Raw genomic sequence first — 23,103 nt, 5'->3', positions numbered from 1 at the left:
ACGTGTGTACAGTGGTTTGTTTTGTGAAGACATGACGAACATCTACATGTGTATAGTGGCGAGTATTGGAAGACATGACGTACCTCCAGATGTGTACATTGGTGTTTACTGGGAAAACATGACGTACCTCCACGTGTGTACACTGGTTTTCACTGGGAAGACATGACGTACACCCACGTGTGTACTCTGGTGTTTACTGGGAAGACGTGACGTACTTCCACGTGTGTACACTGGTGTTTACTTGGAAGACATGACGTACCTTCACGTTTGTACACTGGTGTTTACTGGGAAGACATGACGTTCCTCATCATGTGAACACTGGTGTTTATTGTGAAGACATGACGTACCTTCACGTGTGTACAGTGGCGTGTATTGGAAGACATGACGTACCTTCACGTGTGTACAGTGGCGTGTATTGGAAGACATGACGTACCTCCACGTGTGTACACTGACGTGTATTGGAAGACATGACGTACCTCCACATGTGTACACCGGCCTGTATTGTGAAGACATCACGTACCTTCACGTGTGTACACAGACGTGTATTGGAAGACATCACGTACCTCCATTAAGCAGCAGTTTCCGAAGCATCTCGTAGAACAACTTTCCGAACTTTGGGTCTATCCGCAGAAAGTCGTCAGCCGTCATGTTACACAGCTGGGAGCCCGTCAGGTCCTGGAAGGCCTCAGCCCGCAGTTGACTCATGTTGAGATCCTGCTCCTGTCCCAGGTAGAACAGCCAGTCCAGGACCTCCTTGCAGTTCCAGTGTTCCGGGTGTTTCCGGGTCCAACTCAGGAAGCTGTCTTGATCTGCGGACACGGAAAGCACATTGTCAGGTCATACACACCATGAGCGGGGTACGTTCTACACAATTGTACACGGGGTCGATGTGCTGTCACCGTATTGCGATTTACCGTATACAGTTTTCTTATACACCTGACATGTTCAAATACGCAACTACAACATAAGACTGGTTGTCGACAGAACGTTCATTGTTATCATAAACAAATCAAGAATCATCACCCAGCATATAACGACACGCCAACAATATCTTACCTACCCACAACGGTGTAATAAAACAATCATCAACCTTCCAATGCTGCCAACCAACAATCGACCTTCCAAAGCTGCCAACCAACAATCAACCTACAAAGGTTGCTAACCAACAACCAACCAACAAAAGCTGCCAACTGACAACCAACCAACTAAGGTTGCCAAGCAACAATCAACCTACCAAAGCTGCCAACCAACAATCAACCAACAAAAGCTGCCAACTGGCACCCAACCAACAAAAGTTGCCAACCAACAAACAACATACCGAAGCTGACAATCAACAATCAACCTACCAAAGCTTCCAACCAACAATCAACCAACAAAAGTTGCAAACCAACAATCAACCAACAAAAGCTGCCAACCAACAATCAACCTAGAAAAGATGCTAACCAACAATCAACCAACAAAAGCTGCCAACCAACAAAGTTGTCAACCAACAATCAACCTACCAAATCTGAAATCAACAATCAACCAACAAAGGCTGAAAATCAACAACCAACCTACCAAAGCTGCCAACAAACAAACAATCAACCTACCAAAGCTGCCAACTGACAATCAACCAACAAAAGCTGCCAACTGACAACCAACCAACAAAAGCTGCCAACTGACAACCAACCAACTAAGGTTGCCAAGCAACAATCAACCAACAAAAGCTGCCAACCAACAATCAACTTACCAAAGCTGCCAACCAACAATCAACCAACAAAAGCTGCCAACTGACAACCAACCAACAAAAGCTGCCAACTGCCAACCAACCAACAAAGGTTGCCAAGCAACAATCAACCTACCAAAGCTGCCAACCAACAATCAACCTACAAAAGTTGCTAACAAACAATCAACCAACAAAAGCTGCCAACCAACGATCAACTTACCAAAGCTGCCAACCAACAATCAACCAACAAAAGTTGCCAACTGACAACCAACCAACAAAAGCTGCCAACTGACAACCATCCAACAACGGTTGCCAAGCAACAATCAACCTACCAAAGCTGCCAACCAACAATCAACCTACAAAAATTGCTAACCAACAATCAACCAACAAAAGCTGCCAACCAACAATCAACTTATCAAAGCTGCCAAGCAACAATCAACCAACAAAAGCTGCCAACTGACAACCAACCAACAAAGATTGCCAAGCAACAATCAACCTACCAAAGCTGCTAACCAACACCCATCTTTTCTCCCGCAATCAATCAGTCAACGGGTTAGGGTTATGCATGATACCGGACTCCTGTCCATCCCATGACCCCTACAGAACCTCACCTTCAAACACTTCATCTGTATGGGACGGATAGGATTTCTTGCAGGAGTTGTTCCGGCTACAGGAGTCGCTGCTCGACTCCATGTCACATGACCTCCGCTCGCTGCTCTGGGAGCTGAATCTGCAGGACATGCCGGACGTGAAGTACTGTGGCGGCGACGAGGCCACACTGGCGGGGAACTGCACGTGACTCTGCTGCATGTTGTAGTTGGGACTAGGACACTGGGAGCCATGGTAACTTCCGGTAAAGTTTTGTTCGGCCGCCATGGCAGTCAGTTGCGTGAAGGGGTCATAGCCGCTTTGGAACCCGTTGTCATGGAAACAGTCATTTTGCGGTACGGGATATCCGTAGTCTGACACAGGGTACTATGAAGGAAAGAAATGACGTGATATCCTCGGGTACCTTTGGAAGGCTGCCATGTCATGCTCATATCGGTTGCATCCTGATAAACATGTATTGATATCCCCCATGGACAAGGAAGAATGATAATGACATAACCCCGTATAATACGATTGTTGTTGTTTAACGCCGCCCTCAGCAATATTCCAGCCATATGTAGACGTTCTGTAAACAATAGTTTATGGACCAGCCAACCCAGTGATTGACATCATGAGCATCGATACAAGTAAAAAGGATACGTTGATATACTCAACAAAGTCAGTGAGCCTGACCACCCGACCTGTGACGTTTACACCATACAAGTTCCAAACATATGTAGTCTCTATATTATGAGATCGACCACCAATTGCGTACTTCATTAAACATAAGGAATACTGCTACCCATGGAAAATTGGTCAGGTGGATAAATATGTCAAACATTGTACATTGTACTTATGCTGAAATATCTTATTCGTCATATGTTCATATATTGCTCATACCTGTACTAAAATGCTTATACACCAAGTGTTGAGAAAGGTGATATGGGTGATACCACAGTGAACAAGTATTATACAAATTATGTTGCTTGGTTGGTTGTTTAACGCCGCACTCAGTAATATTCCAGCTATATGATGGCGGTCTGTAAATAATCGACTCTGGACCAGACAATCCAGTTATTGACATCATGAGCATCGATCCACGCAATTGGGATCGATTACATGCATCAACCAAGTCAGCGAGCCTGACCACCCGATCCCGTAAGTCCCGTCTTATGACAAGCATAGTCGCCTTTTACGGCAGGCATGGGTTGCTGAAGACCTATTCTTCACCTGATCTTCACGGGTCACAAATTATGCCAATACTGGGCACCGAATGGTTATACACAATGTCTATTTTTTGGAATGCATGGTTGTGTCACGTACATAGTATTACAGTTATTCTCAAGGGGTATACCATCACTGTATAGCGTTTTAGTGTATACTTACTCTATTTTACTGTTATTCACTATGGTATCTTAACACTATATAGTGTTTATATGTGTATACCTAATCTCTTTTACTGTTATTCTCTAAGAGTATACCAACACACTATACCGTTTACATGTGTATCATGTTTAAGGTTTACACGATATACGGCTTTTTCAAAAGCCAGTCACCTGACCGCGAATCGGGAGTTCATAAGCGTATTAACGACACATTTTGAAGTTCATAGGTTTTTCACGAGACTCTATTCCTAAAAAAAACGTGCACACTGACGGACTACTTCCACATTCCCGAGGAAGTACCTGGGAATTCCCTAGTACGAATACACACAGATTGAAGCGTTCTTTCTGATTATTTAGACCCTTTAATCTTGAACGCAGCGTTTTAGCATACATTGGTAAAAGTCAAAGAGTTTGACTGCATGTCAGTCTGCGAATATATCCTCGCTACGACCCTTCTTTGTGAACAAAACGAAGAAATGTACACACAAACTATCGTAGTGTCGACTCGATCCGTGTCTATAGGCTGACAGTGACAGTCTACAGCAATCTATGAATTTGCCTCAGTATCTATGATGACTTACATTTGTAGTCGCCACAGGTTCAATAAGAACTTTGGACATCTCTCCTGTCGCGTTTATCGTGTCGGCCATTTTGGCGTCCTGTACTTGTTGTAAATGTATTGCGACGCGCTGTCCTTGTGACTGAGGTTCTGAGGTATTCCTTAACAGACCCTTCTCATCTAATAAGGATAGTATCTTAATACATGTGGTGTAACTGTAGAACAAGTTGAACATACATACGCTCACATCACCTTTTCGTTTGAGGAACTATCTTATTCCGCGATACAGCTGGTTGTCAGTATAAACACGAAGTCCCACGAACTGAATAAAATTGTACATACCTTCCTCGAGGTATAAAAGAGTGACATAAAAGAAACATAAGAACTGATATTCAATTTGTGTGAGTAAATTGGAGTAGAACCCGTCATAGAATGAAGACCAAATGTTACGGTCCTCACTTGATGGCTCAAACTCAAATGAACTCACACAAAGTGAAAATGAATTCTTAAATACTTACACTGTGTTATGCTCTATGGTACACTGACACTGTGTAGCGTTTATATGTGTATACTTACACTATATTGTGGACTGGCAGAAGGCATGCTTGTACAATCCTCGTCGGTAGCTGTGACGTGTTGGGACGGTGATAATAAGCGGAATTTCAGTTCTGAAAATACAACGAAATTGTACGTCGATTAATATACCTGGTTGGCCATCGACTCCGAACATAATGAAAACTGTCACAACTATGCCCGTGTTGATATACTGCATCAACTATGTATGTCTACATTAACTCTGCAAGCTACGTCATCATCCACTGGGATAGCTACGTACACATCTACTTTGACAACAACTTCCACATTAATTCTGGAAGGTTTGTCCACATCTACGGCGACAGCTACGTCATCATCTAGAAGGCCAGCAACGCCCACAGCTACTTTGACACTTACATCTTCAACGTTCGACACCTTTACTACACAGCTTGTCTTTTTCGATACATCTTGGTTGTCTTTGGTTCCGACAGCTTCTGACGAATGGTAAACGATCACACATACCTTGGCATCATACAAATAGCACAACAATATGAATCATACCGTTCATTCATTAGTTATAACAAAAATACACCCACTTGTTATTTTCCAACACTTATAGTCCCTGGATATTGACAACTGATAAAATATATGCAACAATATTAAAGCACCACTACTCGACGAACTGAAGTACTGAAACAATTGTTATATTGAACAACAATCGTGACGAGGGCGTGTTTGGGGTAATTTTCCTTCAGTTATTGACAGGCATCCTTCCCATGTATGTTTTCAAACATCATTAATTGTCATTTTTTATCATTATTCTTTGTTATGTGAAAGGTATGTCAGTTAACGGAAGTGTTTACACTCTCGGCCTCCGACATACTGAACTGTGTGTTATGATGATGGCATATAATATACGTATAGCAGCATGAAGAACCGAAACAGATGCGGAAGCATAGTCAATTTTCAGGCGAAATTATTCTTTTGATACGAAATGAAAATTCTGAAGCAATAAATCTGTTATTCACCCCCACGCCTTGTCCAAAACCTCATGATGAAGCGTACTGGCACAGAGTATCTGAGGCAGCTCCCCGCTGCGGATGGCGAGAAGACGCGACACCCGGTTACTATGTGACGTAGCTCCAACAGCGCGATGTGAAATGGCATAGGTGCGAACTGAATGAGGCTGTCAACAATATCTCTGTTAATATACATGAGCGCCCGCGATAACCGATCTGGCCACTCACACGTAGGGCCTCCGCCTTCCGTGTCTTCCAATTGGCTCAGCTCAGACGCGTTCGGGCGGTCTGTAGGACTGGAATGTATGCTTGATCAGCGGAGATCATCAACTTTGATCTGGACCTGGTTGTGTACCTGTATTGTTGTAGTGCACTGTGCATATTTATGTCAATATCAATTTAATTTGTAAATAGTTTATTTTGCTGGCTCCATCCCACGCCACTCATTTGTCTTGCTTCGCACATTTGTCATCAGCTAGCACTTCTATCGATGACCTAAGCTGTCGGTTTTTTCTCACACAATTTGCGGTTACTACTTTATTATGTTATACGCAAATGGATAACTCATGATGACCGATAATACACTGACACCATTTTTTTCATATATTAGAATAAAATAGGGTAGTAGACAATGGGGACAACAAAAGCATGCTGGGTTATATCTCATCAGGAAGTAGGGACCAAAGCATAATGGTATTGGTAACTATGTTGGTATTTTTGTTGGCATATAAGGTTTAAATAGAGAATCTCACCCGAGTGTCTGTTGATATCAAATATATCAACATGAGTTGATAAAAGTGGAAAAACTCCGAGGCTTGTTTCATTTCGTATCAGTGATGTTAATGGCAAGGAAGAAGTATCAGTGATGTTAATGCCATTGAAGAATGTATCAGTGATGTTAATGGCAAGGAAGAATGTATCAGTGATGTTAATGGCAAGGAAGAATGTATCAGTGATGTTAATGGCAAGGAACAAGAGTGATAACATAAGGGGCTATGATGTTGATACTATCGGACCAAGATCTGGCACAGAAGGCATCACCCAAGTCTTCAGAAAATGGGGGGCGGTCGGGTAGCCTAGTGGTTAAAGCGTTCGCTCGTCACGCCGAAGACCTGGGTTCGATTCCCGACATGGGTACAATGTGTTAAGCCCATTTCTGGTGTCCCCCGCCGTGATATTGCTGGAATATTGCTAAAAGCAGCGTAATACCATACTCACTCACTCACTCAGAAAATGGTGGTCACAGAGGAGGCATTGATGTTAACACCATCAAAACAAGTTGTGGCAAGATTGACATCAATTATGTGAATAACATCAGAACAAGTAGTGTAAACATTGCCATCAATTATGTTGATACCATCGGAACAAGTTATGGCAACATTGACATCAATCATGTTGATACCATCGGAACAAGTGGTGCAAATGTTAACATCAGTTATGTTAATGACATCAGAACAAGTGGTAGCAGCATTGACATCAATTATGTTGATACCATCGGAACAAGTGGTGCAAATGTTAACATCAGTTATGTTAATGACATCAGAACAAGTGGTAGCAGCATTGACATCAATTATGTTAATGACATCAGAACAAGTGGTAGCAGCATTGACATTAATAATGTTAATACTATCAGAACAAGTTATGGCAACATTGACATCAATTATGTTAATAGAATCACAACAAGTGGTGGAAACGTTAGCATCACATGTTTTGATACCACCTAAACAAGTGGTGGCAACAACGAAATCCGTGATCTAAATACCATAGGAAACATGATGGCATCCCACCTAAGATGTTGATACAATCAGGACAAGTTGTGGCAACATTGTCAACGGTGATTTAATTACACCATAGGGACAAGTGGTGGCAACATTGTCAACGGTGATTTAATTACACCATAGGGACAAGTGGTTGCAACATTGTCAACGGTGATTTAATTACACCATCGGGACAAGTGGTTGCAACATTGTCAACGGTGATTTAATTACAACATCGGGACACGATGTTAATACCTACAACAGCGCTACTAGTGATGTTAGAACCATCAGAGAAAGTAACAGTTTAGTAGTCGTCAATTAGATTTATGCCATCGGCACAAGTTGATGCAACGTATCAGTGATGCTAACACCACAGTACGTGGTAGCCAACATGAGGGAAGCGATGTTCACACAACTAAACCGAACTGCAGCACACTCCGCCAGAGCAAGTGTTGCCAGCAATGAAACGATGTTAATACCATTAGAGCTAGCTATGACAACAGTGAATGCTTTTAAGGGCGTACTCATTGAACTATGCCGCTCTTTATTGCCAAGTGTGTACAAGTCTAAAGCTCCTTACGCTGTAATACAATTGTATTGATTTTCAAAAGAGCGATTGGTCATTTTGGATTGACTGATTGCAGCAGAAGAGTTTTATGTGATGTAAAATGTATCTCCTCAACAATCAAAACGCTGTATTGTACATGCCTGAGTTAAAAAGTGCGAATTGCTTTACGTGAGTTTATCATCTTATAAAATCATTGATGCTATCCGCTGACGTTTTAAAGTCGATTTGCTCGGTAATCTCATTACATTAAAATCCTTTATTGTCAGTCTTGGTGAATAAACGCATTTAGTTTATCGCGTCTACTCAAGTGCGCACACTGGTCAAACACACAGCACCTCGCGTCAATCAGATTTCCAGGACGCAAAATCAGGCCGAGATAGTACGAACTCTTGTCGTAGTAAGTGAAATGCCCCGAAGGGGGCGCACCTGGGCTGCTTTAAGGCGCTACAGGTCCGTTTCGTGAGTTAAGGACAAACTACTCCGAGATGAAGGGCGAGATTTGGCGAGAGTATAGATATTGTAAGTGATAGGTGTGTGTCACCTGTCAACAAGGAGCGAGGCTGACAACTCGGCGCATGGCGCACTGCTACACCGACTCCTCACAGCGCCGCTCTACCCTCGGGCCCAGTTGGCCCCAGGTACTGTGTATAGGTGATGAAGCGAAACGGTAGTGGATGATAAAAGATGATTATGCAAATGACACGCTTTTGCTGAGTAATTCCTAATGTGATCATATTCGGATGGTTTGATTCATGAAACACTGATGGCGAGTTGATATTAAGCTTGATGAGGCACACCTGCTTATAACCTCGTGCCCTTCATACATGGTTGAGAAATACACTCGTTGAAACAAATCTAATTTTTCAAGTTTACGGTCGATGTGTACCTGTTAGACAGATTATGAAATTACGAAGCTGGCAAATATCTGTTGAACCTCGCATCTGTGCTTAAGTGAGTGAGTATGGTTTTACGCCGCTTTTAGCAATATTCCAGCAATATCGCCAGAAATGGGCTTCACACCTTGTACCAATGTGGGGAATCGAACCCGGGTCTTCGGCGTGAGGAGGGAACGCTTTAACCACTAGGCTACCCCACCGCCCCAATTGTGCTTCCGACGTGAACTGATCGATCAGTAGTGGTACGTGTGTCACCAGGGTAGGGGCGGTGGGCGTATTATCACAAACTGTTTCTATTTTGGTTCACCAAACCATCAATCGTCAAAAGTAAAACATAATCATTGTGTAGGCAATAGCTCCTGAACAGAAAACATTTTTAAAATTTATATATTTATGAGAGAAAACTTTTTTTTTCCATATACATGTACTAAATTCCAACAATTTTTTATGAAGACACTCAAAAATAATAAAAGCGACAAAACACGAAATAAGGCGTTTATTTAGTAGTTATAATTTAAGTTACGGGAGGGAGTTGGTACATTTTGAAAAAAATACTCTAAAACATCCTTGGGTTTTACTCCAAATGTATATCGGTTACTGGATGTTCTGAAAAAAAATAGGAATGGGTAAGAAGTGTTTTGGGTTCCTCTTTCAAAGACAAAAGATGTATGTCGTGATGAACTGCAGGAAAATATTTTGTCGCAAAAACAAATCCTAGACCCATCATAGATCCATCTTCAGTACAACGCACATGGTTTTACGCAAAGAAAAATACATCGCCAACACAACACAAGGCTTCGCGCAAAGCAATAGGTTTTAAGACAACGCACACCGTTTACGAAGGGCAAAGATCACCTGTAAAAAAAGTTTTTTTCCAGGTAACACAGACGTATTCCATTTGACATTATATTTAAACTAAAAGTATTTTATTTTATTTTTAAAACGGACATCCGCTGCTCAACATATCTTTTAAAGCATCTCAAAACTTATAACGCAACGACAGTACGTTCTATACACCATGCTGTCGCCTAGCAACGTAGATATCTTCGACACAACGTATTATCTTCAAGCAGCCCAAAATATCCCCATGCAACATAATCTCGATGGAGTTATTTCTGTACATACTATCGTCTTTAAGTAACACAAACAATTTCCAATCAACAAACTTTTTTAAGCAATTTGAAAAACACCTCGAATATCGGAACAGAAGCAAAAAGGTAAAGAGTGAAGAACTTTAAATGAATAGTTCACTGCAAAACCATAATGACGCAATGTGTTCCTGAAAATGGAATGCAAGTCCTCTCTACCGCTTTTTCATAAAAACTACAATGGTACAGCAAGAACAATATTTTCTTTTGTCTTCCAGCAAAGAAAGAATTATCTGCAACAGTACTATATGACCGCTGGTGAAATATGTTCTGCACACCTTCCGTATCCTGGTACCCTATACCTTTCTCTGTTGTGTATCGTCTTTATGAAACACACCAATCAATTACATCAGAGTGTCTTGAGGCAAAACTCGGAGCGTTCATACATGTACGAGACAGTTAACGTTTACAATGACGTGTTTTGGCAGAGATTTTTTTATGGATATGGAAAGGATTGTGTCTCTTTTATCTACTGTAAATACCGTCTGTGCATAACCTACAATTATTTGATACATGGTAAGCGAACAGGGCATACACTTCGTGGATTCGTATCTTAGATTCTCCTCAGGATTCCTGGTTTTGTCAGCACCAGACCTATTGCTCTTTGGTCACCACAGAAGTCGACGTCGGGTCTCGCATCAATTTGGACTTTCCTCTCAAATTCAGCTGACGCGTGAGATTAGTGAAATGTTTACGTTAAACCTAGCCCACTGTATACAGAGTCATGTCTGCATTATTCTACATATATATGCTACTCTGTAACACAGTACAGTAGCCTGTAACGCCTGCGTTGTACGCCCTTGAAAGTCCGAGATTTGAAATTCATGACCCACTCCGACATGACGTGACAGCCGGGGAAGGTTGGTGTGCTTCGCCACTGCCATGCTCGTGCCTCTCACGGACACGCCCGCGGTGGTCGGGGACAGCGGACTTGCAGAACAGAATGAATAAACATAGGTCCACCTGCCTTACACCAACCACCTACCTTCCTACCACCTACCACCTACCTTCCTACCTTCCTACCTTCCTACCACCTACCACCTACCACCTACCTTCCTACCACCTACCACCTACCACCTACCACCTACCTTCCTACCACCTACCTTCCTACCACCTACCACCTTCCTACCACCTACCTTCCTACCACCTACCTTCCTACCTTCCTACCACCTACCTTCCTACCACCTACCACCTACCTTCCTACCACCTACCACCTACCTTCCTACCACCTACCTTCCTACCACCTACCACCTACCTTCCTACCACCTACCTTCCTACCACCTATCTTCCTACCACCTATCTTCCTACCACCTACCTTCCTACCACCTACCACCTACTTCCTACCACCTACCTTCCTACCACCTACCACCTACCTTCCTACCACCTACCACCTACCTTCCTACCACCTATCTTCCTACCACCTATCTTCCTACCACCTACCTTCCTACCACCTACCTTCCTACCACCTACATTCCTACCACCTATCTTCCTACCACCTACCTTCCTACCATCTACCACCTATCTTCCTACCACCTACCTTCCTACCACCTACCACCTACCACCTACCTTCCTACCACCTACCACCTACCACCTACCTTCCTACCTTCCTACCACCTACAACCAACCACCAACCACCTACCACCTACCACCAACCACCAACCACCTACCTTCCTACCTTCCTACCACCTACCACCTACCTTCCTACCACCTACCACCTTCCTACCACCCCCCTACCTTCCTACCACCTGCCACCTACCACCTACCTTCCTACCACCTACCACCTACCTTCCTACCACCTACCTTCCTACCACCTACCACCTACCACCTTCCTACCACCTACCACCTACCACCTACCACCTTCCTACCTTCCTACCACCTACCACCTACCCACCTACATCCTACCACCTACCACCTACCCACCTACATCCTACCACCTAACTTCCTACCACCTAACTTCCTACCACCTACCTTCCTACCACCTACCACCCACCACCTACCTTCCTACCACCTACCACCTACCTTCCTACCACCTAACACCTAACATCCACGATCCGTGAACAGCCTAATTTGAATTGGTTTTCAGCAACCCATGCTTGTCGTATGTGGTGACTAACTGGATCTGGTGGTCAGGCTCGTTGATTTGGTTAATGCATGTCATCGTTTACCAATTGCGTAGATCGAAGCTAATGATGCTAATCATTTGATTGTCTGATCCAGACTCGATTATTTACAACATGAATATTAATAAGTGCGGCGATAAACCACAAACACGCAAATAAGCAAACCTAAACCTACATCCTACCATCCTGACAATCAATCAGCCTACCACCCTACCACCCTACCAACCTTCCAACCAACCAACCTACCAACCAACCAACCTACCTACAACCTACCATCCTGACAATCAATCAGCCTACCATCCTACCACCCTACCTACCAACCAACCTTCCATCCTACCTACCAACCAACCAACCTGCAACCTACCAACCTACCAACCAACCAATCTGCAACCTACCAACCAACCAACCAACCAACCTACCTACAACCTACCAGCCAACCGACTTATAAAAAAACCGCAAAATCTACCAACAACCAATCAACCTAACAACCATCTACCAAACTAACAACCACCAAAGTCATTCTGTCCCCTGTCAATCTGTCTACATAAATGTACTCAAAAGTATGACATTTGTCCTCAACTAAAATATTGTTATATATCAGTAAAGGAAGATACGCACTTTACAAATCAAGCGATGCCATGGTGGTAGTTCGCTGAAATTCCTTATTGATGTGCTGATGACGTAACATAGAAGATGGTCGAGATACTCAAACGAAATATTTCAAACTACCAGTATATGTTTGATTCACGAAACGTTGCAGCAAAAGCAATTTTATGTTTTCACATTTTTTTATAAAACAAAAAACAAAGAGAAAATCTCTTTCTTGATGTACCATATGAACTTCGTGTTGCTTTCTCGCTGATGTCGCAAAAGCCTGTGCTGGTGACTACGTGAGAAGAGCGGGACTCAGAGTCTCAGCGAGCAGCGAGCGTGACAAACTGATGACAATCAAGTGCGCCCAGCCGCGCTTAGCACGCTTTGAGTAATCACTTTAAACCTCTCATCTCACAACCTACGAGGGTCAGCAAAGGGATAAACACTTTCTTCTAATTTCACAATCTCATTTTCCATTTCAAAATGGTGCTTGTATTTGTAGATTTAAAGTACAAGATAACTTTGCATTCTGTTTTCATCCTCTCAAAGACCTTGTAACTTAAAATTCTACCTTCACACTGTTCAACGTAGACCACTACATACACGGTAATTAACACATCTCAGAAATGGTGAAGATAAGATGAAGGTTACACGTAATAGAGTGACATTATTGTCCGTTTCACCTGGAAAATCTCCATCCTTTTACTTAAAAATGTCCCTTTAACTGTGCAATCAGGAATATGTTATGCATTAATCTGGTTATTCTGGAAAATGTCTACATCAAGAAAATATCTTCCTTTTCTCGAGACAAATCTGTCCTTTGACGAATCAAGGACGTGTTTCTTCAGGTGAACAATTGACTTGCCTTTGTATATGTTTTGCAATCGGTGGGGTAGGATACGCTCACTTTGCCACTTTTCATAATGGTTCATAAACACATGTTAGGAATATATATATATAGTCGGAATCGTACAATCGACTCTGTTTTTGCAGAGATTTCTAATGAATATTGAAAAGGTTATGTCGTTTCTATTTATTGAAAAACGATCTGGTTTTTAAAAAAAACATAGGACCCCTTTACATAGAAATTGTCCTAATTGTATCATGCAAAGTGTACAATACTTCTCTCTGTTAGTAATGGGCGTTGGAAAACACCGCAACAAATTTTACAAACTACAAATAACAGCCATTCCAATGTCGCTGTATTCATAACACACCCCAAAAGCGAACTTCAAGAAACTATTATCATTTACTAATAGAGAATGTTTGAAAGTACGACGAAACATGTATACAATAAACAAAGGGGTGAACTATGAACATTCCCATTTGCTTGTGACAAACTTGAGACGATGACTGCGATATATGACTACGTACTAACCAGGTATGTTAACAGGTCATTGCTGTATATTACTGTATACTCTTAACATCTGGGAGCAGATATCTACAATGTCTTTCTCTTTACTAACAGAACAAATACTTTACGTTATATATGGATAACACAGACTACGACATATAACTATTTATGATACGACGACAGTGAATTTATCAATATTGACAAAGCGTGTAAGCAGAGCACTACAATATAGCACCATTTACTGTGAAACGTGTAAGCAGAATACTATACATCGTGTGAATCACTATTGATAAATTCTTTACACAGAACACTACATAATTTCCTGGATATTAAAAATGAATTTAAATTATCAGAACAATACACAACTTTTTAAGAACATAAAGGAGAATGAGAGCTAGTTAGATAATGTAGTGAACACATCTGACCCGATGATGGAAGATAGGGGTACTGCCGCCACATCACACACTTCAGTAGTTCTTGAGACCTTGCACCTGCACCCGAATATATGATGTGTATGACATAGCCGTAATAATCTGCAAGTCATGTCCTGTGTTAAACGTCAAGACAATACAAAAATAGAGAATTCATCGTGAGCGGAGTTTGTGTTCATATGGGAAATAGCCCGAGGCTAGAGCTATATCGATTGACACGACAGGGTTGAAAAAACACTATCAAATGTACGAATAATATTTATCTACTTATGATAATGATAGGTTTATGTGGGTAAAACTGAAACGGATAATCATTCCAGTGCAACCAATGGGGTGGCTCGGCTCGGCTATATGTCGGTACACGTGATGCACCCCGGGCTACATTTGCCTCCCATGGTGCTATGGTAACGCTCTACTGTATCAATGCGCCACTAGACGGGTAGCCAATATTCATCACCACATAACCAGAGCAGAGAATGGTTAAACTCTGACTCATCTTCATCGTCTCGACTAGTAAACCTTGATTTTTCATCACTGAACAACAGAGCCGTTTGAAGGGATAACTATTTTTTTCGTAACCATATAACTATGCAGTTAACTCTTCACCACTACATAACAGTGTGTCAACCGCGACTACTCCTCACCATCGCAAACCTCGAAGTGTGAGTGGTTAACGTTAGCTTCTTAGATGAACAGAACAACGCTGAATGTAACTAAGGAATTATCTTAACATCGGGGATGTTAAACCGAAAAAATCTCAGAAATGTGTGAGAGCGTATATGGAGTGTTTGACCTTTATTTAATGTTCAAGGAGGTTGATCGTGATGTGCAATCTCCCAGTACTTGCAGTACATGCATTTCCAATGGCCAACTTGGAGAAGAAAAATAAGAACTCATTTTAGCCAAAGCATCTCAATGTTCGAGAAATCGTTTATGGTTTTCGAGAACACCTGGTGTCATCACTGATTTTCTGTGATCATTCATATTCATTTTTCCCACTATTTTGCTTTTTACGTCCAAGGGAATATGTTTCAACAAACAGGCAACACTGATTATTCTCTTGTGTTGACGTTATGTATTATTTTGTGATAGTAATTATATAGTCGATACATGCCACTTTTATCAACTCCGTAATCATGTTAAAACATATTCCGCTTCTCTATAATATATATGACATTTAAACTAAATTCCAAATAACACTACCCACACACATAATAGAACGTGTTATTCTGCTGGAGGTTTTCCTCCCACATTAAGCTAACACGCCGCGATATAACTCGAATACTGTTAAAATCGGCGTTAAACACAACTCACTCACTCACTCACTATTCTGCTGGACAAAGAATGACTGGTCAAGTCCGAATATGTTCCAAAGACTTTTAATTACGGTCATTCGTACTAATAATTACTGACCGGTGTTGGATTTCAATTCTTCTAACGTTGGAATAATCCAACGTGGCTTGCTTTGATACACAATACAATAAGCAGGAGGCATTACAGACGTCAAAACAATTAGAAAATAAATGCGGGTTAATGGACGGTGGGTATACATTTCTTGACCACGCGGTCCAGCTGACTAACAACGTCATTCTGGTCAGTTTCAATTAAACATAAAAATAATACTGTTGTTTGTGTACAGGTCAAACACTTGCTATCAGAACTAGGCGTACCGGGTTAACATTTCTGATGACTATTTCATCAAATGCATCCAAGGGTTTGTTCGTCTTGATGAAAACAAACAATTGGCCATCAGATGATGAAATTGATATGAGGTGTATCACATTTAAAACTATGTCCACAAAGTAGTTACGTGGTGGCGTCATCAATATACAGACAGTGCACCAGGAAAATATTCGAAGATCACTCCCTTTCTATTTTTTGGGATACATATTCTCATAAACAAATTGGATATGAAACCAAAATAGAAGAAGGAATCTTACTATTACTTTTTATTGTTTTATTGTGTGGATTTTTACAGTAAGAGGTTTTCAATTGTGTGAGAGGATGAACTGCCTCCTTATTACGTGTTTGCAGTAACCCTGTGGTATGCTGATATTGATTAGGTTCACAAAACAAAATACAAATGAGTATTTGGTTTTTAACTGTACTTTGTAGTTATACAAAATTACATTCTAATACATTAACATTTAACCGTAAGGGAAATTACAAAAATAATAATAATTACATTCATTTTATTTTGCTTTTGTGACTCACGACTTCGGTCGGTCGGTATATGTCTTTTCTGTTAATTGCCATGTTGGATGTTCCAACGCCTAATTTAATAGTACCACTCTCGGCCTACTTTAAGGGATGTCATGCTTACTAGAATAAGGGATAAAGTGGTTATACTCAGTACAACTCTGTCCTTATGATATGGTGTATTTGCTTTTGTTTCGTTGTGTACTAGGCATCATGAAATCACAATATAACTATTTTAACTATTGGCAAAAAAACGTCTAACAACTCCCACGAAGTCAGTATGGATTTCATATTCCGAGTCTAATCTTCTTGGAAGGTCACGTGGGCCTTCTCTTCAAACAATGCTTCTATCCAGGAGGCAACATTCACATTTTCACCAACTGTGATTTTTCATTTTATAAAGCGGAGAATGAAAACATCTTAATAGCTGAGACCCGAGACTACTAGTATTTAACCACTATCAGACAAAACCGAATTTCAAAGACAGGACAAAATTCAACATGGACGTAAGAAGCCTCTGTGAGGTCACACCAATGTTTTACACTTTGAAAAAAATACCACAACTTACTGAAAACATGCTAAGTAGCCGCGTGTTCAACTGAGCATGGCTTGGGAGTGAGTCAGTTGACGGGCTGGTCCTGTTGATCAGGTCGGACACGCGGGGTTATAGGAAATCTCAACATCAACTAAAATAATATTCCACCTTAATAGTTCACATTAATACAACACGTGGATCGTTAGAAGATGTTTTCCTTGTTGAGAATCTGCTTGTAACATATGACTGGTTAATCTTCTACTTTATTGATATAAATCTGCTCTTGACTTCTTCACATATTGTTTTCATATTTGTTGAAACAGCGAGTAAATAAGACAAATCTGGTTGACAAGACTGGTTGACTAGACTGGTTGGTTGATTACTGAAAAGGTATCCATAGCACATGGCTAATTGACTAGGGTGCGTTTCACTTGTAACAATGTACGTACAACATGCGGGAAGCTGAAAAAGAAGGCTGTTGAAAACTTGTTGAAACATTATGTATAAAACGCATTGCCAGTTCATAAGGATTTTAAATTGTTTGTTTATACAACATGTATATAACGTGTAAATAGTTGATAAGACTGCATGCTGAAACAACATGGATATGAATATGTTTTACTGCTCGTTGATAAAACGTTATACAACACGTGGTTGTTAATAAGATTGTTTGAGCTTATTTTACAACCTGTACATTGCACATTGCAGGTGGATAAGGCGGTTATATGCGTGTTGATACAAAGGGTATACAACATACGGCTGGACAATGAGGTGGTTTTATTGCTTGTTGATACAACGTGTACATAACACATTGCTTGTGGATAAGGCTGTTGTATTGCTTGGTGATACAACGTGTATACAACACAAGGATAGTTAAAGGATTGCCTAACTGGTTGTTGATACAACTTATATATAAGAATATAAGACATTGTCAGTTGACAAGTCTGTTGTTTGCGGACACAACGCGTATAAAACACATGGCCAGTTGCTGTTTTATTGCGTGCTGATGCACATATACAAACGTATGTTTTATCGCTTGGTTAGTTGATAGGTTGTTGTATTGTTGGATTGTATTTTTCATCTGTTGATTCTTTGTTTGATTACTATGTTGACACAACGACTATGATGGCAAGTTGATAAGTGTGTTTCATAGCTTGTTGATAGAAGTGTTTTAGCACGCAGCTATTTGAAAGCTGTTTTATTGATTGTCGATACAGCGAGAAAATAACAAATGACATGTTAAGAAGACTGTTATAGTGGATGTTAATACGAGTAAACGATGCATGACTGGTTCAGGATGCGCTAAATATCTTGTTTTGATATGATAATTAATATGTATGTTTTTAGTTATGAGGCTATATCATTGCACATTAAACAGCTACTAATCTTCCACGACGATCCTATTTCCAACAAGAAGTGATGCAGTACCCGGCTGCATGGCAAATCAAACACAAACCTGATAATGCACACTATGCACTGGTTATTTCCTTCTATATACCTACATGTAATTGCAAGTGGCCACTCTAATGTATGTCTTAGTAGTAGGTTACACACCGCTGGTACGTTTTGCATAGTTGTATAGATATAAATGATGTAATTCACTTTGATAAGAGATAGCAAATCCTGTACAGTTTTACACGTGTTTAGCTGGCTAAATCAAATGGCAGTGCTGGTATAGTCATTCTCAAAGTGCCATGAATCTTTAAGAGATTAAGGGAAACGCAGTAGAAACAATATTGAGGGAATATATCAACGGGAACGTTCGTGTCGAGTTGCTTGACACTGATTTTTTAAATATTTTTCGATTAAGAGTGTTGTCACACAATATTTAGCTAGATGATGAACTAAATTTACGGAGTTTAAATCGAAAAGCTACACATATTCGTAGTATGTACTACAAGTATCTGTATTCACATGACCCGTATCGTTCAAAGTAGATATGTTTTCCTAATGATCTTCTTCATGTTGGTGATATATAATGTTGATGAAACATATAGCGAGTGATTTTCAATCATTTAAAATCAGATACATATGCGATATCTATGTTATTCTCACATAGAATATCCACATAATGGAGATGCTTTTAACGTGTGCATCCATTCATATCACGCATATGTCTACATTTGGATCACACATGACCTTTATATAATAATAATAATAATAATAATCATCATCATCATCACCACCATAATCATTATCACAATGTCTGCATATGCCGTGATATATCGCTGACTTTATGTGATTCCTTCCTTTTACACTCAAGGGAATCTTGTTTCGTGGAATAATCGAGACTGGTTATTCTATGGTTGACATTTAATTTCATATAAGAACATAATCTACGTGCTCATCCTTCTAAAATATTCGAAGCAGATTTTAGCCCATATTCATTTTCTTTTGAAACTTGCCCATGCCTTCATGAACGATGTATATTAGTGGCCAGGGTGAGAAAGCGACCTTTGGTCACCTCTGTAAAAACCTATTTATTACACACTGACCTGATTGAGTCCCACAGAAATTATCTCCCTGAAATCAGATTCCCATACACCATACCCCACCTGTCCCCCATCTACCTCCCGACCTGAACAATGCCTGCATCTTCCACCCGATCTACCCGTCCCTATGGACACACAGCTCCATCTGCACCAGCCCCTCCTCAAACCCCCACCCGATCTGCCCGTCCTACTGTGTTCATCCCCGATCGCCATTCCACCCTTCGATGCTTGTTTCTCTGACGTGCCCAGCTTTCTCAATGTAGCCTAACAACACTCCGTTCAACTGCTTACTATTGAATGACAAAATATCCTCATTCCTGAATGTGGAAAAGCCGATCGCGAACGGCTGTGGCATCACTGATTTTTCAGTGAGCCAATCATATAACTTTCATCACTATTTTGACTTTTAGGCCCTGAGGAAGCTTTATCGGCAGAGGATCGAGGCTGATAACTCTCCAGCGTTGATGTTTTATATTGTGTTGCAGAAGACTAAGACATGCTGTAACAGCGATAACAGCGTCAAGTATGAAAATGTAGAGTCACAAAGCCATGTAACTCACCTGAATTTGTGTGGAAATGTTGTAACTAGATATTTCAGGCAATGTAACGGCTAAAGGGAAATCTGTAAATAGGGTAACGGTTGGCGCCGCCTTAGATGAAAGTCAAAGGGCGCAGTTGTGTCAAATAGAAAAAAATACACAACAAATTATCAAACATGCTTTAGCGATAAAGCCAACTGATGAAAGTACCATGGCTCGCTAATTATAATGTTTATTCCTAATACAGGGTGTTTACCATCCCAAAACACACTCGCGTGATAAGTTCTATAATTGTGTTATAGACAAAATGGTTGCACTGGCGACCATGATAAGAAGATATGTGACCGTCCTGAAGAAAATGGGCCTTATAGGGTGCTAGGATATAATTGTGCTGTGACGTTATAAAGAAAGACTTACTTCCGTCAAAAATCGCCATGTGTACGGATTGTAACAAAGGTATCGTACTTTCCTATCTTTAGTTCGTAATGTAATAACACATTATTTCAAAGCATTTCAGCATAATGTCTACTTTCAACCAATCATACATTATATGTCAGTTATGGAATCATGACATAAACAGTACTAAGCCTGAAAATCGGAATTTGCAGAAAATGTGTCCAAATGTTTGATGCCATGTCACTCTGTGATAAATATAAATTGAAGCTTATCAAATGTATTTTGTGATCCTACGATATAGTGTAGTTTTAAAATTTAGTAAGAAGTCAAAATGTGATTTTTCACCCGTAAGGTCCCTTATCGCATGGCTGCTAACATATTATGTGAGGTAAATACATGCAGGATGAGTGGCCCATGCGCTTGCAGGGGAGATGCCTAACACTGATTGGCCAACTTGATCTGAAGATGGTTATGTATGTACGAACAGTAATATATGACACTTTGCACGGATAACAATTTTTTTTATTCTTTCTAACGAGGCTGAAGTACACGAAAGGACATTATTCCACACATCATGTAGTTGATTATTTTTGTGTCGTCATTGGCTTTCATTATTCGTCGATGATAAGTACGCGGTCTACATGTCAATTGTAAAAAATAAATGACGCTATCCATTTATTATACACTAAAGTATTAACCATGTCCGTTTTTATTTATGGCATATAACTGTATCAATCATGGTTTGTTTTATTTATGACATATAACAGTATTAATCATGGTTTGTTTCAATTATTACATATAACTGTATTAATCATGGTTTGTTTTATTTTTGGCGTATAACTGTATCAATAATGGTTTGTTTTATTTATGACATATAACTGTATTAATCATGGCTTGTTTTATTAATGACGTATAATGGTATTAATCATGGGTTGTTTTATTTATGACGTATAACGGTATTAATCATGGTTTGTTTTATTTATGACATATAACAGTATTAATCATGGCTTGTTTTTATTTATGACGTATAACGGTATTAATCATGGTTTGTTTTATTTATGACATATAACTGTATTAATCATGGCTTGTTTTTATTTATGACGTATAACTGTATTAATCATGGCTTGTTTTATTTATGACGTATAATGGTATTAATCTTGGCTTGTTTTATTTATGACATATAACTGTATTAATCATGGCTTATTTTTATTTATGACGTATGACTGTATTAATCATGGCTTGTTTTATTTATGGCTTATGATAACTGTATCAGCCATTATCCACTATGTTATGGATGGTGATAACTGACTTGAGGATGGTTTACTTTGTTTTGTGAAGGGGGATACTTGTGCTGGTGACAGTGGTTAGGAAAACAGTGTCAGGAGGGTCAGCTGCCACTGGCTTCGTTGTAGGCATTGAAGAAGTTATCGACAGGAAACATGTCGGATGGGATAAAGAGGACTGGCCTTATGATGAAGGGAACATGTTTAAGCTGTGGTAAGCTTGGATACCATTCACGATAGTGGGGTGGTTATCTAACGAAATAGAGCAGTTTAATGCGTCTGTGTGAGCTGATGCTACCGACCTGGCAGATAAACAGAAAGGCGATGGGAAAAGTCGTATGAGTAACTGAGTATAGTTTTACGCCGCTGTTAGCAATAATCCAACAATACCACGACCGGGACACCATAAATGGTACTCATACATCCTTTTCCCATGGAGTGATTCGAAACCGGGCCTTTAACATTACGAGTGGACACTTTAACCACGAGGATACCTCACCATCCTTAAATTGCATGATGTCCTTTTTTACGTTTTAGCGTTTGGTGTATCTAGCATCTGATCTGATGTACATCACAGTTAACTATTAACCCTTTATATGTGGCGCCTGGTGTCTGACTGACTGACACAATACCACCCCATATCTAGACATCAATATGCAGGAAAATATAGACTCATAACGTTGACGTCAAAGTAAGTTATTCATATAATAACACATGGATAGCTGATATGCATGCGCATGGAAACTAGTTATTCAAATAAATATACAGCGAGGTGAGGTTGCTCTGAGCAAGGACGGCAGAGTAACTCAAATTCAGCCTTTCGAAGAGTGACGACATACACGCCATAATTCATCAGGTAGGTGAATCTGGCACAGGGGGCACCATAGATGCAGCATTGTGCAGGGTCGAACCCGGGTATCTTGCCTGCCCCGAGGACACCTGAACCACTGTACTACCCTACTGTCCTTACACAATACATGTACATAAGGATGTAAAATAAC

At 40.4% G+C, this 23,103-nt stretch overlaps 1 protein-coding gene across 1 annotated transcript in view; it reads right to left on the bottom strand.

The window, feature by feature from the left end:
* LOC139461723 (ETS-related transcription factor Elf-3-like) overlaps positions 1-23,103 on the bottom strand; it is a 43,871-nt gene that overhangs the window by 5,471 nt on the left and 15,297 nt on the right. The window contains exons 2-4 of the mRNA XM_071243179.1: positions 4,814-4,905; positions 2,317-2,680; positions 564-809 (exon numbers count right to left, since the gene is read on the bottom strand). Coding sequence (XP_071099280.1) covers positions 564-809; positions 2,317-2,680; positions 4,814-4,905 — 702 coding nt within the window. The remainder of the gene's footprint in view (positions 1-563; positions 810-2,316; positions 2,681-4,813; positions 4,906-23,103) is intronic.

This window comes from Haliotis cracherodii, unplaced genomic scaffold (genome assembly GCF_022045235.1).
Source record: "Haliotis cracherodii isolate W230 unplaced genomic scaffold, xgHalCrac1.p SCAF_15, whole genome shotgun sequence".
Classification (NCBI taxonomy): domain Eukaryota; kingdom Metazoa; phylum Mollusca; class Gastropoda; order Lepetellida; family Haliotidae; genus Haliotis; species Haliotis cracherodii.
This window is presented reverse-complemented; position numbering and strand designations above follow the sequence as displayed.